Source organism: Hippocampus guttulatus, chromosome 5 (assembly GCF_054856545.1).
Source record: "Hippocampus guttulatus isolate MCC_2025c chromosome 5, RoL_Hgut_1.0, whole genome shotgun sequence".
Lineage (NCBI taxonomy): Eukaryota > Metazoa > Chordata > Actinopteri > Syngnathiformes > Syngnathidae > Hippocampus > Hippocampus guttulatus.
This window is the reverse complement of record NC_141265.1, coordinates 5974843-6001627: the sequence shown is the minus strand read 5'-3', so window position 1 is coordinate 6001627 and position 26785 is coordinate 5974843. Positions and strand designations below refer to the sequence as shown.

Here is a 26785-nt window from a genome sequence, read left to right as displayed (position 1 = left end):
GACGATGCATCATCATTATTCGCCACCAGATGTGGAAACCTAATCAGATCTTTACGATACACTTCCAAACGTATGTTTTTTATTCATGCGTTCTGACGATACATAATAAACATCGACTGCAGCTAGGCGCGCAAGAGCGGCGCAGAAATGATGCACTCATAGAACCGTGGGGGCGTAGCCTGTGAGCCAATGGTAATAAGGGAGAGGGAGGCGGGTGGACACAGTGATGCTGCTGTGTGTTATCAACCGCCTCTGGTTTGTCTTTCCCAGTCCGCGCAGCGGGGCTTCTCCACCTTCCTCTGCCTCCCCTTCTTCTTCCTCCTCCAGCTCGGAATTGGTCATTGACGCCACAGTCTCGCGGGCACCTCGTCGGTTCTCCAGCTCCAGCGCCGGGTGGGAGGACGAGCCTCGGATTGGGAGCCATGCGCACGGCGACGTTTCTGCGTGGGTCGGCGCAGTGACATCCAGCCGCGGGGGATGGAACACTTGTCATCACATTCCTGCAGACGCAACGGACGGTGATCTAGCAGGGGAGGCTGCAGTGTGGACACAACACCATCGTATATACGCAGCGTCTGATCCGAGGGAGATTGCTTCTTGTTACCAGAGGTGTCGCCTTGCGTTTCAACCTCAACAATGGGGTAAGTGATTATGATCGCAGCTTGGTTCACACTAGCCTATGGACATGCAAAACGCAGAAAAGACAACGCAAATGGATGCGTTTTATCTTAGGGGGGAAAAATGTTCAAATGCACGTTCAGATTGATGTTGGAGTGTTGTGTTTGATCATAAAATGCTGTCCAATTGGATGGTATTCCTCTTAATTAGGTCTGTTAGTAAGCCAGACTGGAGGCCCAACATCCAAAGTTGCATTCATTACCTTTAACTTTGAGGATCCTAATTGAATTGAGAGTTTGTTCCCAAACTAAGACAAAACGGAAGTCCAAAAGTTGGTTCCATATAAATGGCATTATGACAAGTTACCCAGGGCATTGAATTCCACTACAAATCTGCAACAAATACCTGTGCTAGGTTTTGATCGGAACTGTCCAGTAAGTATTCCATGTACAGAAGCTTTATTACCGTGGTTCTACAGTAGTTTCAAACTATAAGGGGTGTCAAACTGCACTGCACCCCGATAAGAGGCCTTCCGAATATTTTGATCTATGTAGCTAAATGAGGACATCAAAAACGTAATGGCTGGTCCAAACAAAATATGTACAAGATACATGGGTGTGTAAGTGCATTGAGAGCACAAACCTCTGCCAAGGCTTCATCTTACAAACTGTACACCTGTAAAAGTGCCTAAACCTGTAGTTGGTGTGAATGTCAACTTTAACTCTAATCTCATTTGAGCAATCTGGATGAAATGTATTTCAATAATACAGCTTCTGACCCTGCATGCACATATAGCATTTCATTCAATTTCAATCTTAACAATTGATGTGATGTAAAATGCCCCCCCCCCCATATTTAATTGTTGGTTATGGTAATTGTTAGAATCATCCAAAAAGTGTAGACAGGAAGCTCCACAAGCAAACGTAAAAACTCCTTGGTGGTGGTAATAATGGCGCCTCACCATCACGCTGTGTGCTCCCAGCCTCCATTCTAGACAGTTATGTAAGTTTTCAACGTGGGCATCAGTAACAAGATGATTTCTTCTCCAATGTTGTTGCCAGACATCTATGCTGCGATTTGTTGTACACCCTGTTCCGGGTCTTTAAATGCTGGAACCGCAGTCGCAACAATGCTGAACACTATTTCTGTGACTGATAGTGGCATCCTGTCTCCATGGCAGCAGCGATGACCTTAAATATCTCAACATGCGCCCACCAGCGAGATGTACCTCCTTGGTGTGCAATAGCGCTCATTTTCATGGCTCCCACCCGCACCAACTTGAGCCCAGTTTTCCCTAACCCCCACCAGGCCTTGCTTTCATTAACAGATGTCTCCCACAGTTTAGTGGGATTAATGACCCACCAGGAGGTTGATAATATGGTGCGAGGCATGGTGCAATTTCTGCCAAAACTCCTGCATTAGCTATGATGCACAGAAGGCTTCTGCGGACCGCGTTCACACCTCACACTAGCGTGGGCAGCACATCGTCCATCCATCCAACGGTCTCCCACCTAGTGGCAGCTCTTGCCGAGCTCTGCCACGCTGGTGACTAAGTTACTCTTATGCAACTGACTCAGTGAGTCAATTGATCCACAATGGAACACATCAAATGCGATTGAGAGCACAGCGAATGCCTCACGTGTTGGTATGTACCTGCGCAGACGGGTGGAAGGTGTCTAAGCGTGTCGCTGTGATCTCCAGTTCGAAGCCTATTTTACGTTTCAAAGCCAAGCCTATTACGGTTTGTTGTTGGGCTGGTAACATCGATGCTTACATGTCAACCAATGACAAAAAAAAAATGTTTGTTGCCATGGCAGCATGTGAGTATTGACGTTAGGAGCACCAGCTAAACATCCATCCACAATGCTTGTCCTCATTAGGGCAGCAAAACTGGACTAGTCATCAGCCAATCACAAATAGTCAACCAATCATCTACAATCAATTTCACTCCTCTGGCCAATTTAGTGAGCAATATACCGACTTACACAAAGGACTTCTACTTTGTTTATTAACTCTTTCAATGCCGGCCATTTTCCCAAAAGTGCAGTTTGGATGGCGGCCTTCGTGCGCCTTTTCAACGAGTTGGTGCGGACGGCTGAGAGTCATTCGCCAACGGGGGAGGGTGGAGGTGGGTGGTAAGGGGTTGGCGGTTGGGATCGACTGATCCTTAAATGGGCCGGCCGTTCATGAATCTCACGAAATTCCTGATGGCCACCGCGCCGCAGCGTGGTGGCCATCAGACTATAAATCGTCCTTTGGAGTGAATGTGAGTGTGAATGGTTGTTTGTCGTTGTGTACATGAGCTGTAATTGGCTGCCGACCAGTTCAGTGTGTAGCCTGGCTATCACCCAAAGTCAGATGGGATAGTCGAGTCACCAGCAACCACAGTGGGGATAAGTGGTATTCAAAATGGATAGATGGCTCGATATAAGGAGTGTGACGAAACATGTATTTAATCGATGTGTCTGCCCCGCGATCGAGCTACATTGATAGGTACTGGACCGCTGCCCATCGGACATAATACTATCTATCGATGTAATGAACAAAATAATTTTGTGCTCAAAAATCTCTTTAATCCTTTTAAATGCCCTTTGCATTCATGTTTGAATGTTTTTAATCAACTTGTAATAGTTTTTCACTTGGGCTCAGCATCTCCGGTTGATGCTGGAGATTTACGCCAAGTACACAACATGATAATAGATCGACATACATCATGGCGGCGAAGAAGGAGGAGATTTTTAAGATCAATCAAGACCTTCGTTTCTCTGTAAATAAAACGATACAAAATGTCCCTACATGACAGTTTTTAAGTATTAACTCATTCACTCCCAAAGACGTTTTTAAACGTCTTTTCAGACTTGGTCCATAATTGGCTGGTACTGAATGAGTTTTAAATGAAAATACAATACTGTACACCCAAAAAGTTAAACACAAGTGAAGTGTCTTCGGTAGTGACTTTTTTTCCCTACCTTCCACCAGCCCCCGTTTCCGGAGGAGAGCTGGAAGAATTAGCATCAGATCATTGATTATGTATTTATTTATTTGTTTGTCTATCTAACTATTTATTTATTTATTTATTTTTAACTGCAAAAGCATTCATTTATACATATAGCATCACCGACTACTATATTGAGGAGTCCCTCATACCTTAAAGAGGCAATGAGTGATCTGTGACTGACAATATTTCCCGCTCTCCAAAAGAATGACAACATCCTCAATGAGCCATTCTCCTGCCATTCTCCTGTTTCCCTAACTTTCTGTGAAGCGAAGTGTGACTTACCTTGGTAGTCCGTCATCACTCTTGGTTTGATGACGAGCTTCTTTCTGCTTGCTGTTGTGACATATTTGGAGAATATCAACAGTTAGAGATTTCTATCAACTTCCGATAGGAAAATTCTCTCTCTCTCTCTCTCTCTCTCTCTCTCTCTCTCTCTCTCTCTCTCTCTCTCTCTCTTCACTCTTTCCCTCTTTCCCATGTTTTCAAGAGTGCACTGACGGGGGAAGGTCATCTAAGACACTTTCAGTAAAAACAGTAACTTGAAGCGCGCTCATTAATAACCCCGCTCTGCTTAATGTGAGCTCGACTCTCTCTGATGCCTTTCTCTGTGGAATTAATAATAATTTTAAAAAAAAGCTCTCCAAAGAAGCAAAGCCTCTTGGGTACTGAGTGGGGGTCAAGGTGTCGAAGGAATGTGAGTGCTCCTGGGGTGAACCGCTATTATGTAATGTATGCCCCCCCCCCCCTTCAGAAATAGGAGCAGCTGCATAGTCAAAGGGGGGGAACACTGAAGTAGAAAATAGCATGTGGCCTTTTGCATGATATTGTGACACGTGAAAGCAGTTTGGTTCCACAAGGAATAAATTCTAAGCCCTTGCAGTGCATCATATCGACAACACCTGTCACTTCCTGCTACATCTGTAGAGATGGGTGTTCGTGTGTGTGCGCGTGTCTTCCTGTCATGCTTCGTAGGCGACTCTCCTTAAGGTCCCAAACAAACAAAAGAAGTACCTGTACCTCATTTTTTGGAGGTTTGAACAAAGTGTTGCTATTTTGATTTCGTAGGTGATTCTTTTTTTCACTGTACTTTTTCCGTGGATTCATGGATTTATTTTTTTAAACAGACACAAACAATAAATTAATCTGGATTACAATAAATGTCAATATATTTTATATAAACGACTTAGTTTTATTTAGGCTTGAGCTAAAATGAACGGTAAATGAACCATGAATCAATTTGAAAGAGTTTATACATCTACTTCAATTAGATTTGTTCATTTCCCAAAACACTTTGACAAGCAATCTTTGAAGCATTCATGATGACAAGTTCACAAAATTCTACCAAACGAGTTGTGACGTAAACAGAAATCTGTAAATCACAAATCAGATTACAAAAATAATGCTAACGTATTTAGTCCCGTAACGCCATCTGTGTACGACATTTTGGTTTTTTCTGTTTGTTTGTGTGTGTGTTTTTTTAATTGCTGTCTTTTTGATTTGAAAATTCCATTCGTTGCAAGGTCGATCTGAGTTTGAATTGTTCAGCCCCGATCTTTTTTCTTGGTTCGAATATTTTCTCAAGAAATCAGTGAAATGCCTTTTTCTTTTGTTTATTTGATATGCAGTGATCACGCAAGATGAACGTTCCAGACTCACCCGCGACGGGTGAAAATCCGCACGATGGAGACATGATTCTTTTTTTTATATAGTTGTACCCCTCCCACACACCCATTTGAGCAAATTGAAACACTTAGCTTCGCCAGTGTTTCCCGGCGTGTTGCAACCCAACCCGGTACTACACTGAAAGCACACAACTCTATATTCAGACTTATAAAAGTATTTAAAAATGCCCAAACTAACATACATAGAACTGTTCATATGTTCAAAATGTTCATAAGTTGAATGCTCATACTGTAAGTTGCATTAAGATGAACTGTCATATTGCGATCTTCACTGTATAGTTTACGTTCATCATTTCAATTTAAAGATTTATACTCTCTTTTCTCTTGCATTGTATCTCGATGCAAATGTACTCATTGTTGTAGCCAGAAAGTGCACGCTAGCAGTTTATGGAATCAGTTATTCCTCAAAAATGACTGCATCATCCGCTCTCTCTCTCTCTCTCTCTCTCTCTCCTTTGCATTCATCACATCACCCTTTTTTTCTCTCCCTTCACCACACTGCCTTCAACACTCTTGTAGCATCACCTGCTCTTGTGTCACGCAGTGCACCCTGCACGCCAACCAAACTCCCTCCGCTTTTCCCTTCTTGTATACAAAAGCCGTTATTTTGATTGATTCATCTGACTACATAAAAGAGGCAAAAAACACCTCTCACATGATGTTTTGTGGTTCTACACAGTCTTAAACTGCAACCATAATAATTAACTCCGATTTGAAAAAAAAAATACCTCTCTGATTGTTCCACTGGGAATGGAGCATCAATTTTATGCATCTCTTGTATCGGATCTGATTCGCCTGTATCTAACGGAGTGTCTGATGAGTATATTTTACTACTGATGACCAATGCAATGTCATTATGAGTGCAAACGAGGTCAGTTGTGATTACAACAGACCTCCGGGAAACGATTAGGTAATTTGGCTGGTGATTAAAATGAATGAAAAACAGTTTAATTCAAAAGGTCGCACGTAATGGAAATGGAAAAAAAAAAAAGATGGAGGCGGGCATGTCCAAATCAATTGTTGTTGTTTTTTTTCTTTTTGACAACTGGTGGGTGTCCTATATGATAGCAAAACACTTGGGTGATTGCATTCATGTAAGAATCAAAGCGCAGGAATGTTGTGCTGTTTGATACGCACACACGTGAACAGCAAGCGATGCCAAATTAGCCTCAGCTTTTGCCGAATTATGCAATGCGATAGGATGCCAGTTGCCAAGCGGCTCTTGCACAGATCACAGAGACAGCCCGCGCTTGTGTGATTTGTGCACAGTGCAATGACTCACAGTTCCGCCACTTGCACTGCTGTCCATGATTATGATAATTTGCACTCCACAAGCAGCTTTGTGGAAGAGCGGTAATCAGCCCAAATTCACTCTTGCACTTCCTATGCGCTCCCCGTTCCCCCATCATGCGCCTCCTGACGAACTTCCCTCTGTTTCTTTGTTGTTCTGTCTTTCCTAGTCTGGGCTAATCACACACAGGAGGGGTACTGCCGATGAATTTTAATATTCATTGCTACACCAAGCCTTTGAAGTCCCCCATCAACCCCTCAGTGCAGTGTAAGCACTTCTCTATCTCCCGCTCTGCCAGCACTGCCAGCTCAGAATATCTCCCCCTGCACCCTGTGCTTTGACTGGGTGTGTGCGTGCGTGCGTGAGTGTGTACTGAATGTAGAATCTACGAGAAAAGCCGACACAATGCTATACAGGATGAGGGCAATGTCAGTGGTTCAAAACACAATGAAGCAATGCGTACCTACGAGACAGACGAATGAATGGAGAGTCCAAAAACATGCTGCACTGGCGCGGGGGTCATTCCAGACTCCTCTTTGGGCATCACCCAAAGGTCAATAAGGAATTAAATCCTGTCAGATGAACACATGATGGAGCTTAGATCATGCGTATATAAGCTACACTGGTATAAATCCAATCCACGAGCAATATTTTAGAAATGTAAGGTAATGGGTTCTCTACATACAGGAGTGTGCTTATGTCATTTAATGTAGCGAGGATGGGCAACTGAAATGCTGGAGGGGGCCACAATTTTCATCAGTGCGACTTGGAGGCCACGTAGAACCAAGCATTTCCTCACCATATGTTCATGTTCATGTCAACTTTATTGCCAAATGTGCTACATACAGCACAGATGAAATTTCTTTCCTCAGGAGAGAGAGAGGAGCCGCTGCGGGTGCCCGCACCACCATCAAAAGAACAGTTAGCATAAAATGACAAATAATACAACGCAACACATGACACAACAACAACAAGACGTTAGACACAACACATAAGAAATATGTATGACAAAAATGCCCCTTTAAATATGGACAAAATATGTGCTTACTGTACGTGCAAATTACATGCTCTTAGTATATTTTGTTTTTGATAATACATTTTGACTTACACTATCTGAAGCCAAAGGGTTTGAGATAAACAACAAAATAACCACACACTGTAAAGTGCTCTCTTGGATAATAGTTACCATTCAAGGATGGCACGAAATTGCTGAACAAGAAACCAACATTAAGTGGAAGAACTCATTTAGTCAAATGTTTTCAGAAAAATCAAATAGAAAGCTAGCATGAGCACAACACATAACATACAGTATGCGAGACTGTCAACAGTTTGTGAAGTCACAAGGGAATGCGCTTGGCGAGGCTGCGATGATGCGCGGCTAATCAACTCACGCGATAAATCCACTCGTGCTCTCATTGTTCAACGTCGCTCTGGGAACCAATCGCGTGCCTTGAATGAGTGCCCGTGGCATGTACAGTACAGTACAGGCAAATACAAAGCCTCTGAGTCGTTCGGCATGCAGGGAAACCTTCTCTCTCGCGCATCAAAATGAAACAATGCATCTTTCCGCAACATGGCTGCCAATATAGCTGTATTTATGCATTTTTTTTATGAATGCAGTATTTTGGACAAACCCGCGAAGCACTGAAGACACAAAACATGAAGCACGTCCATGATGTTTTGTATTTTCAAAATGAATTTATTCTCAAAATAGAAGTATTTAAAAAAATATATTTCTATATTTTAGATTTGCTGTCTGTGGTGTTTCCAGAACTAACAAGTTGGACTCCAGTCTGAATCTTCAGATTAATTAAGCAAACTATTAGGACGTGTTTCTTCCACAGGTGTGCTTTTTCCTTTGAGAGTTTTCCACAGGATCTGTTGCTATATACACACAAAAGTTAGTCCATGTGGAAAGTGGTGTCCAGCGAGGTGTGTCTTTGGCAGTAAAGCGTGGCCTACTGTCTATATTTAGCCCTAAACGCTCTCTTTTCTCCCCCCGTGTGACCCTCACTCCATGCTGGAGACATTCCCATATCGGCGCATAGAGAGACGCCACTGACTGCAAAAGAGGGCAAATACTGCGTGAGTGTATGGTGCCGTTGGCTGGTAGTGATGCTGGCAGAACGACTCTCCACTTGGTACGCGCGTTTATAGTCAAGAATACCTCCGCGCATACTGGACGATGCGCATTCATAGTTGTTTTGATTTGGAGTTCGGCTTTTTGTAAACGATGGAGGATGGCCAGCTCGTTATTCGACTGCCCGGGCGATCCGGCTCTCCGGTGGACAACAGGAGTTTCAGTGCCGGCGTTGGGTTTGGAGAGACGTTGGTACTGCGTCACAAAGAAGTTCATAACTTCTTTTTCGTCCCCTTCAGGGAGCAGCCCATTTACAGCACGCGGGCCCACGTCTTCCAAATTGATCCCAACACCAAGAAGAACTGGCTGCCCACCAGCAAGCATGCCGTTACCGTGTCCTACTTCTACGACAGCACGCGCAATGTCTACCGAATCATCAGCCTGGATGGTACCAAGGTGAGCTGAAGTCTTCTCCCGTAGCGTGCATTTTGCACTTTGTTCAACTGTTGATCACTGACTTTTATCAAGATGTCCTCCATTCACTCAACATTGCTCTTAAAATGCTCAGCACTGTGAAAGCATTGCAGACTGTCACAAGACTCGGAGCTCATGTTTCAACTTGTGTGTGTTTGTGTGTGCATGTAAATACATTTTTGTTGTACTGTATCTGCAAGGCTGTCTGAGTGTTGTGAATAATTTTATCAAATTTTCACAAGAAAAAAAAATCTGTAATTATATTGAATGGCACTTCATAATAGTGCAAAATCAAGTTGTTATTTCCGCTTTGAAATGCTGTGGGCTTGTTTGCTAACTGTGTGAAACAACAACCTGATGAAAAATGGATGCTAATTGGTGTGGTGACTTTATTATGCCTACGCATCTAATACATTATCTTAAACACGGTTGCTGCAAATCTTTAATAAGTGTTCAAAGCCGTTGAATCCCTGACTCTATAAATAAGATATGAATCAGCAAATCGGCATTAAAATATCTTAAATGTCTTCAACTTTTGAAAGTCCCAAAGGTCTTTGAAAAAAATCACCACATGGCTCGTAGGTTTTTATGATTGTAAAGACTCTCAAATTTCAAAATAAAATCAACATTCCTTTAAAAATAATTCCACCAAAAGAGCAATCACCATAGCAGGCACCAATGAAACAAGGACTGGGGTTTTTGTTGAGACTTTTAAGAGCAGATCGTTTGTGTACTATAACAACTATGCATAACAAGGCACATTGGGAACATTGTGAAGTCGGTCTTAAATTTAATTTCGAATGGAATTTAAAAAGTCTTGAATGTCACTTATGCTAAGCTGTAGGAACCCGGTTCCTACATTTCTGCACTCAAGAAATTGTCCAAATCCTGTTTGTTTAATTAAATCACTGTGCGACGTCTCTAATTATTATATTCAACTCAAAACAACTAAAGGGAACGCTAATAGTAAATCACAAATTCCATATCTCCATGAATGAAATATTCCAGTCGAAAATTTGTATTGACTCACGAGTTGAATTTGCTCTGTGGTAACCCAAATCATAAACACATGAATTGAGAACCATACTCGAAATCAAAGTGGACAAATCCGGCTGTCATCTGTGGAATCCAACCACCAAGACGATCGAAATGCGGCTCTTGTGTGCTCTTCATGAAACAGCCATTCGTCCATATTTTAGTTCCATGAATCATATTGTGGGAGAGCTGAGAGATGTGGTGGGACGCTTTAGGGAATAAGAGGAGGGAGGCTCAATAAGAAAAGCCACAGTCAACATGCTGTGGTGATGGTAATACAACTTCAACATTTTGTCCGGCACCTCACATCACATTAAGCAGAGCAAATTGATTGATTCTGTAACGCACATGCATGCTGACCACAACCCTTCCCAAACTCTTATTGATGTCAGTTAATCAGAACGTTCCACAACATCACCACTGATTGATCAGCCGTTAATTAGCTGTGCTCTAGCGATGTCAGATTACAGTATGGAAGACTTAAATTATTATTATTTTTTTTTCACTGCCAACGAACTGACCCAAGTGTTCTGTGTAAAGTCTCTAAATAATTCATGACCTTTCCACACTGTCTACAGTTCCCAGCTATGTCTTTGAGGAATCACTTTCCACTGTTTGATTCTGTTATAGCGATTGTTAATAGCGATGTTGTTATTTCCAGATTAGTCTGTTACGCCGGACAACATCGAATTAGCAAAATTGACTCATTGGTTGAAGGCAAGATGATGCGTTCGCTGCCCACTGACCGGCTGCAACACTGAACTGAATTGTGCTTTGTCACATAGTGAGAAGTGTTTCCCATATTTTGCCCTTCTCACACACTTTTATAAACACAATATTCAAAATGCCTGTCACAGCTGAGCCAATAAATGCATTTCAGTGGACAGCGAACACGCCTGCCATGCTATTTTCTGTGGCCTGCTGAAGCAAATCAGATCTGACTACCTGGTGTTTCTTGATAAAAATCTGTGCCAAAACCCGATACAACTCTTCCATTTGATCGCTTTATATCAGGGGTGTCAAATTCATTTTTGGCGCGGGCCAAATTTTTGTTACCGTTTTGCTTGGAGGGCTGTTATGAGTGAAACCATATAAAAAAAGTCAAGAATAACTGTTGATTCAACATTTTTTAAAAGTTATGATAATGAGCGTTTTGGGAACAAGAAAATGCTTAAAATACATCTCTTATTACATATCAGAATTTAAAATTTTGGTCAGCATTTTAGAAAGGATCATGGAAGTTGACATCTTTGAGCTGCTTTCGCCGGCCATCTAAAATGCTGTAGCGGACCAGATCTAGCCCCTGGGCCTTGAGTTTGACACCTGTGCTTAATATTGTGCAGGTGTTCCGAATGAAATGAGACCTAAATTGAAATGCTTCTCCATCTGACCCGCACACACACGCGCATGCATTAAACACACCGTAGTAAGTTCATTAAAAATGTATCAAGTGGCTTTCCTCTGTGCCGCAGGCAATAATTAACAGCACCATCAGTCCCAACATGACGTTCACAAAGACCTCACAGAAGTTTGGCCAGTGGGCGGACAGTCGAGCTAACACGGTCTACGGCCTGGGATTCTCCACCGAACATCATCTGTCCAAGGTAGCTCGACCAACAAACACACACACACACACACACACACACACTCTCTTTCTTCTCTCTATCATAAAACACACGGAGACGCGCCCACGAACGTTCTCTGGTTGCGCTTCTCTCCTCCTCTCACCAGTCCCTGAGAGAGGATGCCACTTCCACAGATTCTCCATTCTAGTTGCCATAGCTTTTTTTCTCTGAACCTGTTTGGCAGTTTATATTAACCCTTTCGGGGACAGCGGCTACTACGGTGGACAGCTTATCATGTTATGCAGGTTACAGGGTGCATGAAAGGGTTAATGAGGATTTTCCCCACATGGAATTCGTGTATAGTATCTGATGATGTATTTGCATGTGTGTCAGTACTGGGTTCTCTCCTCTGCAGTATGATTCAGCTTTGACACACGAGAACAGGGGTGTCAAACTCATTTTAGTCATGGGCCAATTTGGAATCATGTTTTCCTCGGAGGGCCGTTATGACAGTAAAACCACAAAATTATTCCACGACAAATTAATAGATTAATAATAATAATAATAATAATGGATTTCATTTACAAGCGCCTTCCAAGACACCCAAGGACACTTTACTAGTTTTCAAATCAGTCTAAGTAAATTATCATAGTTTGTTCAATTATTGTTCAAGTGGTTGTAAACAGGGTAACAAAATTACAGCATTGCAAAATTTTGGTCCAGATTTTAGCAAGTTGACACACATGATTTGCTTTCGCGGGCCACATAAAATGACCGAGCTGGGCCAGATCTGGCCCCCGGGCCTTGAGTTTGACACTAGTGCACAAGGACCATCACCACACTCAACAGTCTGGCCACATCCTATGCGTCAGGCAAAGGTGCTTATAACCAAAGCTGATATAGAGGATATTTCCTGGCTCACATTACATGTTGCATATTAGTATTAGGTATGACGGTGGCCTCTCCCCACTCCCCTCAATAGTTGCACTAAATCATACCCATAAATCCCTTCACCTTTTTCCTTTAAGTTATTTATATCCAATGGTTCACTCATAAATGCGAGTGCATGATTTTATACACGCTGATGTGATTTGGTCAGCTGCCAGGCCCTCAATTTTAATGTATGGTAGACATTTACGGCAGGATAGTATTTACGCTCGGCTTTCTTCCTCCGTAAAGTAGTAATTGATAATTCTCCCTGTATCTGACAAGTCTATTATTTTCAAATAGAATGAGTGTGGCGTGTGACTAACCCTTACACCCGACGCACAGCTAGATCGCAATAAAATTGAGAATAAAGCAGTTTATATTAGAGATAAATTACTACTTTTACGTTCATGGGGCTGCTATTAGTGATCAGCCGCCGTAGAATGATCACTTCACGCACCAATCATGGGCTTCAACATTTTTTTTTTCTACACTTGGAGTTATCCAGATGTGACTTCACCGTGTTCACTTTTACTGATAAAATGCAATACACTTGGCTTCTAGGTGGGAAGGGCTCTTGGGGAGCAGGTTTGGGCACCCCTGCTCTTAAAGCTACATGGAATGGAAAGCAAATGAGTTACTGTGTGACTAGTATCCAAATGCCTGCTGTGAAAACGATAAACACAGTACAGCTGTTGGTGGACTACACTCCACTGTTCTGTACATCTCCTGGTACCTCTCAACGTCTCCACGTTGCCGACTGACAATTCTCGCAATCACTTGAATGAGAACAGAGCTATCATATTGCGCCAAAGTGGAATGCGATTGAGTTACTGGCAGCCTTTCTACCAATGGCCGACTTGAGAGCACCTCCAGCAGAAGTGTCGGTTACAGTTCTAAACTGGACTGTCCTTCACTTGGCTGTAGACTTCAACCGGGACGCTTGAAATATCTGCTGTAATGTCGTACGTAAAAGTGGTTCGTGCTCATTAGGCACTGTAATTTCTTCAGCTGGGCTCTTCATAGCCTTGCTCGATTCTTTTGCTTCTGACTAAAATAGGCCTGTAGATCAAGCCAGCGACAAGCTGTGATTATAGAAAAACGAAAGGAGGACGCAACACTGAATGCCACTCATCAGAACAGCTCCCAATTGATACTACATTTTGTATGTCTGATTTTTTTTGATTAGGATGCATTCATTATGCACAGCAAGATTGAGGAAACGGTGGACTGGTGCCATGTCTCCTTATGTTAATAGTATCTTTATCTGAAATTCTTCGTCTCCCCATACTACACACTTTCAAAACGTTACATGGAAAAATAACCTCCTTAATGTTCTAGGGCACTGGTGTCAAACTCAAGGCCCGGGGGACACATCTGGCCCGGCACATCCTTTTCTGTGCCTGTGAAAGCAAATCAAACATGTCAACTTCCATGATTGATGCTTGCTAACATCTTGCAAAATTTGAAATTCTCATATGTAATAAATAACATATATTGTAAGCATTTTCTTGTGTCCAAAGACCTCATCACAGTCACTTCAACAATCATTGAATAAACCATTATTCTTGACTTCTTCACATGGTTTGACAGTCATAATGGTCCTCCAACGGAAACGGTGACTCCAATGTGGCCCACGATAAAAATGAGTTTGACACTCCTGTTCTAGGGACACATTATAGGCAACGGCCATCTTTTTAAATCCAGTTCCAGAACATTATTGACAATGACAGCTTCTGCCTGACCTACACCGAGCTTCATCAATGCCCGACCTATTACACACTGATGTCATACTCAATGCGTGTGTGTGTGTGTGTGTGTGTGTGTGTGTGTGTGTCTTGGCTTTGGGGATGACTGCAGCATCATTTTTTTTAAATTTGACTGGCCTATGTTCTGTGTGTGTCTAGTTTGCAGAGAAGTTTGCAGAGTATAAAGAAGCAGCGCGGCTTGCTAAAGAGAAAAGTCAAGAGAAGATGGAAATGGCCACCTCGCCCTCTCAGGTAGGTTCGGTCAGTACACAGTCATCAGAATCAGAAAACAGAGATGCAAAAGTGAGTTGCGTCCATTTTGATGGTGGTGAAGATGGTTGCTGGCCTTTTACGGTGCTTCCGCAGCACTATTATCCCCTGGGAGTGTTTAGCTCTTCTTATCTCAGTATAATGGGCAACGTTATATTCATGAACTGAAATAAACAAAGCTCTTCCGGATGACAAGTTGCGTTCATGTAAGCCTTTTCTGCCGAATATTACATAATAGAAGTTTGTGGGTGGAAATGAGAGAGTTTTATGGAGAAATTGTTGTTAACAGCCCTTTGTGAAGCTAGGAAGCTAGAGAAGGACAATCATCGCACCAGCATCACATTCTCATGGTGAAACTAGAAGAAAACTCCCTCTATGAAAAGTTCCGATTTTCATAATAAAGCCTCAATTTCAAGGATTTACTTCTTTAAAAAGAAAAAATAGGACAGGGAAAATAAAGCCGAGTGTGATAAAGCCAATCTGAATGAGAAATCCCAATCGGTATGAGGAGCGGGAAGTGTAACATGAGACATAATCTCTTATCTCTGACTTCCTTCTTGTCCATTAGGGATGCACAAGTGAGGCCATTGTGTTCTTGCCATAAGTCCTAATAGCTTTGTTTCATGTATGCGGAACATTTAAATGATTTGTCTCCGCTTGCGTGGGACATAAAGATAAGCTGCGCTTGTTCAATTTTCCCAGCGTTATAGTTAATGACCTACCAGCATGTGCAAGTGCTCATAAAGAGTTCATCAGTGTTCGAGGCAGCCGAGCAAGCACATACAAACACACCTCCATCATTTCCCCGGTGAACTATTTATGTATATGGGAAAGATGATTCATTTATGAGGTTCTCTCCTTGCCATCTCCTATAATAAAAGACCCTGGAGATTGAGTTTGTTGTTCTAGATTTTTCTGTTGTTGCACAAAGCCTTGATGAAATCCATGAATTGTGTATGCGTTCCCTTTCAAACGTATTGTGAACAGCGAGGCGCTTTTTTTTTTCAGACGGAAAATATTTGGGTTTGACTTCCAAAGGAAAAAAATGTGAGACAAAAAAAGATCAGCTTTTATTTTCAGGTTCTTACATATGGCTCTGTTACACAACCGATTGTACCTTTTGTTTGAACCCGCCCATTTTCTAGCCGAGCAAAATTATTGGAACACGTAACAGGCAAACGAGGGTGTTCTTTTCCAAGTACAATTTCGTTGAGTATTTAAATATTAAATAGAGTTTAATTCTGTACACTGTTGAAATCTATTCATTTGATTCGTTATTCTTTAAAAGTTGACTTATTTGGATCTGAAACTTTTTTTTGTCACAAGTCACTTCTGCCCACTATTGTTGAAAGTACTGTGGGATTATTATGATTCATATTTTTATAAATGCATGCCCCGCGGCACAACTGTTGTCTGCGTGTGTGTATTTGGGGGAGGAGGGCGTCACATACAAACCCTTGATCAGGGGTAGACGATAGTCAAGTGCCCACTTCGCAGCGGCCGACTTTAAATCATCCGTAAATTGAGGTCTTGCAGTTCCTTATAAATTTATTTTGCAGGCGCCGATCTCCTGTATGGACTCCAGAAACGCTTATTATGAATGATACAAAAAAAAATCGGAGAAATGCTTTGGTGATTGTACACAATGCCATGAGTCACACTGTGTACCTCATTATTTAAGTCTCTCAACGTTTGGGCCTTTTGTGAGGGGGTGGTCCTGTCTCATGAATAGGTGAGGCGAGGATGGTTTTCGTTACCGTGATGATGGTGAGTAGGCGGATAAATGAGTCAAGCAGCTTCTACTTATTGATGCAAAGCCCATAAAAGCATTTTCACTTGAGGAGGCAGCACTTCATACACTGTACTTCAAAGTATTGGTCAGTTAGTGTGCAGACAAGCAATCAATAAAGTAGGCTAATATGTAGCAGTTCAGATCTTTATCCGAACTAGCAAAGGCTTTTTATTTTATTTTTTTTTACCTCCAACACCGAAAAAAGACTAATGCTGTAAACTTTTCTTTCGCCCGAAGGAGTCTCCAGCTGGGGAGCTGTCATCACCATTGACCCCTGTGACTCCGCCCATGGAAAACATCAACGGTACAGATGAAATCTGTGACACGACCCCCAACTCGGACTCCAGACCAGAACCATCACAAAATGCGCTGGCCTTCGCTCATAGGTACGTCGCCCAAGCTGGCGTCCGCCATGCTGCACCAGACACAGACGCCCTACTTCCTGTCTTGTCACTTTGAAGCACACAATGTGCACTTTTTAAAAAAATTTTTTTTTTGCTTGTATGAGCCAATAACTGTTTTTTTTAAGTTGTTGTTGCCATGTCAGCAAGGTGTTGCTGTTCTTCCCCTATTCATCACTGCTTTCTCGTGTCTTTCCCCTCTAGGGAGCAGTTTAAGACTTGTCGGGTCTGCTCTTTCTGATAGGGCCGTCATTACATGGCTGAATACTGCTGGACAGAAATACAATAAATATTCAAGTAAAAAAAAAAAAAAAACGAAGAGATGAGGCTAAAAGCTGATAAATATGCATGCCATGACTCCTGGACATGCTTATATTTGGATGCATTGATTGAATTTATCGCTCTTGGACCAATATGACTCCAAAGTGGATCTCAGGAAATTTTGGGGGTCAATTTTAAACATATACTTGTTGATAAACTTGTATTTCTTCGTATGTTAGCCAACTTCAATGCATTGTTTTTGTACGCAACCGCAATCTAATGACGTGTGTATTTGACGGTGCATGCTGTTGTATTGTTCCTCTTAGTAGTGGCTTATGTGACTTGTGACAGTGCTAATCTGATCCAGTTGCAATGTTGTGAGATCAGATATCAAATATTCGAGTGGGGTGCACTCATGAGGTTTATGTCCAAAAAGGTGAATTGTTTTATAAGACTTATGCAACATAAGGTGTGCAGTGGGTGGATGGAAAAAGCCTCTCTCTCTCTCTCTCTCTCTCTCTCTCTCTCTCTTTCTCACACACACACACACACACTGGAAACAATGACAATAAATTTAAGCTGCCAAAATTGAGCTGCTCTGTTCTGAGGAATGTATCATTTGCTGTCACCTGTCTGTAATCTTGTACCAATCTTTTCAATTTTCCTCAGTCGTCTGAATTAAAGGCATCAATCTTGTAATGTATTATCATTCAATAGTTTCAAATGAAAGTACAGGTTGGAGGGCTTTGGTGGGGATTTAATCATATGCTTCCAAATGGGTTTAAAATCTTAAAGTGTGAACGCTTCGGAATTCCCAGTATCCCAGTATTCCATCATGAATTCTTTATGGCTCCAGAGAAGCTGTGTGCCGTGAGGGCGGCTTGTAGTGAGGTGTGTGTGTGCGTGTGTGTGTGTGTGTGCGTGTGTGTGTGTGTGTGTTTGTGTGTGTGTGTGTGTGTGTGTGTGTGCGTGCGTGGGAGACAGGCTCCACTCAGGAACTCACCATTGCAGGCATGGACATAACAAGCAAACGTCTCTTTTCTCATTTTCGAGACATACAGTATATGCAAAGAGCGTTGCTGCAGTATTCTACCTTTGTCTCTTACATTATGTGCTGCACTGAAAAAAAATCTGAATTTATATTTGAAAAAAGTATCGACGTTGGTTGCATGCATTCAAATTACGTTTCATCAGCATGAATATGATTTTATTTTGTAAAATATTCACATTTGTGAATCGTGATTTTAATGTCTGAAACCAGTTTCCATCCTTTTTTTTTTTTTTTTTTAATGCAAATGCATTTTTAAAATTGTGTCAGGAACATTTTAGATGGTGGCCCAGCAACCCGTTACGGAGGCTAGACGATATACTTTATTACTGTGTGGTGTGCTTTAATGTAGATGGCAAAGGAAACACAACTTTCATGTAGTTAAGACCAGAATTACTCATACACTGGTTCGAAAAAGCTTTTTAAAATTGGTTTATTTTGACAGAGGGAAGCCTGAAATACATATTAAACGGGAAAAAAAATCTTTGCATTATATATGGTTTGAAAATAATTTATATAGCAAGTACTTTAAAGAAAATGTTAGTGATTTCTAGTATCATTTAGAGCATTGCAATTATGAACCATTAATTTTGAGCTTTGGCTAGTAGGTTAATTGAAAATTCTAAATTGTCTGTAGGTGTGAATGTGAGTGTGAATGGTTGTTTGTCTATATACCATATGTGTTTTCCTGGTGACCATCCTGAGTGTACTCTGCCTCTTGCCCCTCTGCGGCCCGAATGAATATAAGCAGTACCAAAATTAGAGCGACGGATGCTGCGAAAAGGTGGCTAAAAAAATTTTTTTTCTTCATTACTATCCATCCATCCATCCATTTTTTACTCCGCTTATCCTCACAAGGGTCGCGGGCGTGCTGGAGCCGATCCCAGCTGTCCTCGGGCAATAGGCGGGGGACACCCTGACCTGATTGCCAGCCAATCGCAGGGCATTCTTCATTAATTCGCAGTGCTAAATAATTAATGATACTGATTCACCAAATAAAAATTGAATTCACCGTAACACAAAATTTGTTTGGGTTTTTTTTTTCTTATCACAGCCGCTTTTTGCAGGGCAGAGGGTTCATAGGGTTTAAACATAATGGCCGACAAAAAAAAACAAAAAACTGCCATATGTTGCACAAACATATTTGTGCAACATATAAGAAATAACAGAACACACACAGAGGAAATAAATGTAAAACAACACATTCAAGATGATACCGTAAGAATATTTTATTTCTACACACTTTGTAATTGAACCACTGCTCTGTATTAAATATAATACACACAAACGGAAGGACAACTGCCCCTTGTATGTAAAATCGCCATTGTTGTTGAATTGACAAATTGCGGATGTGGAGGATTTTACTTTTTTTTCCAACTTTCATCTAGAAACGGCACTCGTTTTGTGCTTGTATGTGTAATCGGAGGATTTTTTTTTTTTTTTTTTCCAGCGTAGGCCCTTGTGTGTGGGTGCTTGGGGCAGAAGCAGCTAGTGGAGCATGACAGACAGCTTTTATACCGCTTGATGTGTTGGAGGGCTGCGAGGAGTTTTATTTCTTTTTTTTTTCCCCTGCCGTGGTCTTGAGTGAACGGGGGCGTTGCGTATGCCAAACGTCATGGCGCCGTGAGCGCCTTCCTCCGCTGCTGCCATGGCAACTGCTTCTTGAAAGGTGCTCAGTGAGGGGGAAGAAGTAACCTGACGATGCCGCGACGTCAGGGCACGTGTGACGCAGAAAAGAATTCCGGAATCACACGCGCTTAGTTGATCCTTTGAGGGCATTTCTATTTAGGAGAAGTAAAGCACAAGACAACATAATTGTTTGGATCAGGAGTTAGGCAATCGCAGCAGCGGGTACAAACCATGCAAGCGGTTCAAAGTGATGATTTTTTAAAAATATAATAAAATCCGACTTTCAACCATATCGTGCAGAAGTAACAGTTCACATAAAAAGTTTAACAGCCAAATAAGTCAACTTTTCAAACTTTTGCGTGCGCTTCATCAAGCCTGGCCCGTTGAAGACGACTCTATTATAAGACAAACAAAAAAATAATACAACTGAGTAGTAGATTAGTCCAAGTAACACAACACAACAAGTGTCACTAAAGAATTCCAAAACAATAATTAACTTACCGTCCATTTGACGCTTCCCACATTGTTCAAAGCCCAAATTCAGCCTCCAGTCAGAGTCAATTAATGGTGATAACGGTCACATTTCTCCACTTATTACTCAGTCGCTTGCTTTTTTGTCTTCTCCGTCTGACTCCGTCTTTACTTCTTGACGTCCCGCCTGCTCTCCTCTTCTCCGAGCGCCTGTGTGGGGTTTATACATTGACTTGCCTTTGGTGACAGCATGTGTGTGTGTGTGTGTGTTTGTGTGTGTGTGTGTTTGTCGGTTCAAATGTGTAGGACGGCGTGTCGTCTCCCTACTATGCGTCACACACGCTCACACAGACACGCTCGCGCTCCAAGAGGGGGGCGGCTGTTGTGTAAGAAGCGAAGGCGCCGTAGGAGTGTTGAGTGAATTAGATCAGGGACTTTTCTCCTTTGCTGTTGACGGAGTGGGTGCTGTTGGAAATAGTGGAATTCTGCACATACACACAAAGTTTCTGTGTGTGTTTGTGCTGAGGAGAGGTTAGAACAGAACACCTCAATTCTGAATTTTCAATTTTGTGGCCCATAAGTCTTTTTCCTTCTCACGTGTGCCACTCATTCACATATATTCACTTTCTCCCCTAGTCGCATTTCTCCTCTTCTCATGGAGCTGGACCAGATTAGGTTTTACACTGTCTGGGGATATAATCTCAGATTACAATAGATTTGTCAGATGGCTACTAGATGGTAGGATGGCTTCCGGTTTTGGGGTCTGCTGCAGTCTTTGTCCGCATGGATGGAGCATTGGCTATGTAGGCGAATGGATGAATTCATGGTTATGGCGAGTGAATTGGATGAAGGACGGTTGGTTGAGTTGGAGGTGGATGGATAAAGGCACGATTGATAAGTGTATGGATGGGTGCATCGAATGTTAACGTTGCATCGTATTTTCCGCACTAAAAGGCGCACCTAAAAGCCTTCCATTTTCTTAAAAGCTCACAAAGCTCTTTAGCACCTTGTGTATGGTCATTACGGTAATATGTCAACCCCAAAATGGCTCCTTGCGAGAGACTTGCTTACAACGCAGAGTTCCAACTCAAGGCGATCGGTTTCCGCAGTTGAACACAGAAATAGAGCAGCGGCAGGAGAGTTCAACGTTAACGAGTCAATGTTATAACTTGCTGTTTGTTAAGTGAACTGTGTCGCAGCTTTATCAAATACGTTTCACTGACATCTGATCTTCGCTATATCAATCAGGGTGTAGTGTAATGTAGTGTCGTTGGTATTTCCTTGAGTGTAGCTCCATCTAGTGGATGCATTGTAGATTGCGTCTTATAATGAGGTACGTCCAATATATGAAAAAAAAATTACAAAACAGGCCATTCATTGAAGGTGTGCCTCATAATCCAGTGCACCTTTTAGTGTGGAAAATACGGTACTCGAATGGTGAATATAAACGGAGAAGGGCTAGTGGACGGATGGCGAGTTGATAAAAGCGAAAAGGGACGGATATAAAAGTCTGTAGGTTAAATTGATAGATGGATCATTGGTGGAAGGATGTATTTATGATTCATGGATGCATTGATGGAGTGGCAGAGATGTGTACGGATGATTAGTGGATGGATAGATTGGTCTATAGGTTGCTCAGTGGATGTATGGGGAGCTGGTGGATGGATTAAGAGACAGCAGATGGACAATGGAATGAAAGAAAATTGGTGGATGGATAAGTGGATTGATGCAAGGAAGTCTGATAGATTACATGCACCCCTGCGAGCTTTGACTGGGTGATGTGAAAATGTAACGCTCGCTATTGACTGCCAGACTTTGTTCAAGTCAGTTTGTGATCGCCGCGTATGATTGTGTCCCGCAGCCCAGCGATGACGAAACACTGGGAAGCCGAGTTGGAGGCACTGAAGGGGAACAACGCTAAGCTAACGGCGGCGCTGCTGGAGTCGACTGCAAACGTCAAACAGTGGAAGCAACAACTTTCTGCCTACCAGGAGGAGGCAGAGAGACTACACAAACGAGTAAGCGGGGGGGGGGGGGGGGGTCAAGGTGACTCGTTCTTTTGGATACGCAAGATGAAGCTCTCATCATGTGAGGCTTTGGAGAAGGAATCAAAGAAGTGTTTTGGCGTGCAGATGAAGAGCAGCGAGTTATAATGATCAGTTTCATTGAGCCCATGTCTCTCTATGGACCTGAATCCTCAAGTTTGTTCTTTTAGGTGACAGAACTCGAATGCCAGAGCAACCAAAGCCCGGCCATCAAATCTCAGAAGACAGAACTCAACCAAACCATAGAGGAACTGGAGGCAACACTGAGGGACAAAGAGGAGGCGAGTTTGTGTACCAAACTTGCACGTTACCCTTTTGTTTGTCACCATTTTAATGTCTCTTGTCATTTTCCAGGAAATGGAAAAGCTAAAAGAAGAATTGGAAAACATGAATGACCTCATGGAGCAGAAAGACACCCTCGCCCAGAAACTGGAGGTGAGCCCTCGTCCCTTTGAATTATAGATGCTCGTCATGTCCCAAATGTGCCATTTGCTTTTGCCTCAAAAGGAGACGGAGCTCCGCAGTCGGGTGCTGGAGCAGCAGCTGGCCGGGGCCGAGCAGCGGCTGGAGGAGACTCAAGAGGAGCAGGAGAATTTCAGGAAGAGCCTGCGAACGATGCTGGAGTTGCTGGACGGCAAGATCTTTGAGCTGACCGAGCTCAGAGACACCCTGGCCCGACTCATAGAGGAAGCCAGCTAAGAAAAGGAGCTGCCACACGTCTCCATGACAGAGCCATACAACCATTCACAAGACCTTCCTCATGCACCGCGACCACGATGAAGCTTTAGAGCCCCCGAACAGCTGAATGCGGTCCTGCCCCTCACAGATCGGATAAAGAGAGTCATTGAAACTGTGTATCATTCCTTCTTTCCATTTTCAATTGGACAAATCAAAACATTGACTGTACAGTATATTTATTTGGGATAACTGTAATTAGTCATGGACAGGTCCACTCTGTCACCATCTACTGGTCAGTATGAGAAATATTGACGTGACCACTTCCGATAATTCAAAATGGATACATAAGCGATTTTTCGAGTTGAGTCTTGTGCTACGTTCTATTTTTTTGTGTAGAGATTAAAATTGAAAGCAAGACGGGAGTCAGTCAGTGACGGACTGACTGACGGAATGCCCACTTCTGCCAATTACCAAATGAGACACCAACCAAACGCAACCAATTAATCGAATTCAAATTGATTGCTGAAAAATCTCTTTTGGGTGTGTGTGCGAGTGTGTGTGTGTGTGCGCGCGTGTGGAAAAAATAATTACAAAAGAATCAGCCACGTTTTAATTGAATATTTTTCGATTGCCAATTGATAATGGAAAGAACAAATGATACGCGGATTTTCTCGTTGAATTGTTTTTGTGACGCAAACTCCAAGCCGCTCTCACACGCCCACGCGCACTCTCCCACACTCCCACTTACTGTGCCTCAGCGCCATCTGTTGTTTGACTGCAAGAACTATACTACATCACAGCTTGCAGCAGCGCATCGCGATCTTTCGCTCGCCCCTGACAAACGCGGAAAGTCATGAGGAAACAATTGCTGTTAAGACGCTCAAAAAAATGTTGCCAAAGCTGCCAAATCTCCTCAGTGTCCTCACGCGACGCGGATTCAAAGTGACTCGACTGTACAGAGAAGCAACCAAGTATCACAGTACCTGAGAATGAAAGGACAACTTTCTACAAAAATGCAAAGGAACATCATGGATGCTCCCAAGTCTGGACGCACAGAGCTATCGGCCTGTCGCCAAACTGCATTACGATAAGTTGATGCGCCACCTACAGTTCTTGATCATACTTGGATTGCAGTGGTCTTTCATATGAAAAACAAACAAACAAAAAAGTCGGTGGGGCCTTGACCTTTTACAGTAGATGGACCCTGTACCACAAAAACGTCTCGGCCATCAGAAGGGTCCATGAAATTTTCTCCATTAAAATATAATGCTAAATTAATCCATAAAAAATTTTGATTACCACTCAGAATGTCTTAGTTAACATTTTAGCTTCGGTAGTTGTCAGTTAATATTAAAATCTGTTTAGTTCATCTGCATAACCATTTTTGTCTTTGTCTGATCGCAGACACCCTTGCAAAAGCTTGTGCAGTGATATTTGAATTTCTACTCACGGTTTTTATCTATTTGCTGATTTTTTTTTTAAATCACTCCTCCATTATTCACTGATAAACTCACCGTTTTTTTTTCACAGGCCACAGCCCCGTCTGATATATATTATAAGTATTGCTTTGGCACCATCTTGTGGCAAATAACTATGTTGAAGTGAGTTGAGGAGCTTTGTGTAGTGCTTTTTTGCCAGCTTGTGGCATTCATAAGTAATTTTAAACCTTTTGAAGGGGTGCCAATTACTGACGCTGCTGTGCTAATGTGTGATGTTCAGTACTTTTACTTCCAATTCCTCTTTTGACAATAGAGAAGAAAACAAACACAGGCAACCCTTTGTGATTCAACGTACAGAACAACCCAATCAAAATTATAACAAGGCTAAAATTATATTTTATCATGTTATTAAGCACAGCAATGAAAATGGATCAAGTGGATAGCTGGGATTCTGGGGTTGTGTAACGACTCGTTGCCAAGAAGAATTCATGAAAAAACAATCATGTACTGTGGCACCTTGGGGAAGGAGGCCTCTGATGCACCACGCAGCAGAAAAGGACCTGCAGAATCGGCAGCGACACACAATTTAAGAAGTTAGGATTGAAGCTATATTTTTATTTATAGAATAAAGAGGTACCTTGACTTCAAAGTTGTATTTGTTTAACTCGTAAGTCAAGGTACCCCTGTGTACATAAATGACATTCAAGAATCATTACTCTGTCTAAACAGTTTTTTTTCCACCACAGTGCCATCTGCTGTATCTGGTGAGGTATTGCTCCCCACTTGCCCTCCATGTACAATGACCACTGCTTGATCGAAAATGTAAACCTTCCATCGCTGTTATTGTGCCACACGGGAAATTTCGGAAAGCTCGGATGGGGTTCGCGAGTGACTAGCATCCAGACTGCTTCCACCATCGCAGGCAACTGAGCTGTCTTCCTGCCAAACTCAGTGTGGCGTGTGTGTGTGTATGTAGCTTTTGACAATTCAGTTGAAAAGTGTGCCTTCTGAGCACACGCCAGCGGACATACCGAATATTTGTACATACAATGTTTATTTGTGCCGTGAGAGAGCGTGTTTTGAGGACAACCCCCCCCCCCCCCCCCCACCCCACACACACACTGAGCAATACCAGACAGGCTCCGATCCGTACAACACTTATAAGTCATTCTATCAGGTACTTTTTCTTCAAATGGACTGCACACACATCATTGCAGCTGATCCACACCCCGACCAACAGGAAGTGAAACTGCTGTTGACCGCTAATCTGTGTGGCAGCCCCGCTGGTCAAACGCGTTGCATCTCGAAGGGCTTCTCGAGTGTTCAATCCACTTGTGTGAAATGACTTTCCACCCTCGGCCACAGTTTTTCACTCCTGTGGGTGAACACATAACTTTTTTTCCCCCTTCTGATTTTTTTACACTGGATATAGTAGTGATAAAATTAGAGACCCATATACGACAACTTTGTACTCATGTAAAGGAATTGAAGACCCTGCAGTGACTTGTTGTATATTAACCCATGGAAAAGTGTTACTGTAGAGTTGACTTTGTAAGCAAACGATGGCAACCTCTTGTCTATATCGAAACTGAAAGAGTTTAACAGTGCAATACTCATATATATATATAGTATATATATATATATATGAGCTATATATATGAGCTTATAACAAGGCTATGAGCATGAGCTCATATATATATATATGAGTATTGCACTGTTAAGCTCTTTCAGTTTCGATATATATATATATATATATATATATATACACACACACACACACACGCACACACCGGGGTGATTATTATGATTAATCCGCAGCTTCTTCTGGAAATCTTTGCCTTTTGACTTTCAAAGTCTCCCAAAATTTTTTTTAAACACAAGATGCTGCAACTTCTACAGTCACATCATGAATTGAACACTTTGTTTCCACTGTGTAACCCCACTTTTTAACCACGTGATGTAACTTTAACACGATAATTCTCTATTTAAACTAGTTAGTTGCACAGGTTAATACACTGGAATAAGGCCCATGTATGGAACGTTCTCCAAAATATTGACTTTTGAAGTAGAACACCGAAATATAACATGCTTAAATTGCTGACGAATGCCTTTGTACAGTAGTGGATATAAGAAGCTTTTTCGTTTTCTTGTTTTGTAATGTATGGTATTTAATTTAGGTAACATTATTGTATTTAGAGGTATGAGAAGACTGGCAATATTTTTGACTATTTAAAGTAATTTTGAACTCATGATATTAAAGACATACCTCAGGATAATGATGTTTGTACACTGGTCAGACCCCCTCCAGGATTTAACGAAAATGAAGAACATTT

General features: G+C 42.2%; 1 protein-coding gene and 1 long non-coding RNA gene across 4 annotated transcripts; one reads left to right on the top strand and one right to left on the bottom strand.

Annotated features, from left to right (window-relative positions):
- On the top strand, positions 1–26728 carry homer1b (homer scaffold protein 1b). Of its 2 annotated transcripts, XM_086112304.1 has the most exons (10): positions 1–192; positions 271–641; positions 8969–9125; positions 11651–11782; positions 14578–14670; positions 16718–16866; positions 22152–22308; positions 22506–22616; positions 22690–22770; positions 22843–26728. In XM_086112304.1, the coding sequence occupies exons 2-10, from the start codon at positions 637–639 to the stop codon at positions 23032–23034; spliced, it is 1077 nt and encodes a 358-aa protein (XP_085968430.1). In that variant the 5' UTR covers positions 1–192; positions 271–636; the 3' UTR covers positions 23035–26728. The 2 variants fall into 2 exon arrangements, with proteins under 2 accessions (XP_085968430.1, XP_085968429.1); XM_086112303.1 differs by lacking the exons at positions 1–192; positions 271–641 and having other exon boundaries at positions 8649–9125.
- On the bottom strand, positions 19395–20675 carry LOC147204757 (uncharacterized). Of its 2 annotated transcripts, none has more exons than XR_015101018.1 (2): positions 20321–20675; positions 19395–20214 (listed from the first exon to the last, which is right to left on the bottom strand). It is a non-coding gene; the product is annotated as an uncharacterized LOC147204757 (long non-coding RNA). The 2 variants fall into 2 exon arrangements; XR_015101019.1 differs by having other exon boundaries at positions 19395–19971.
- Positions 26729–26785: the final 57 nt, after the last annotated feature.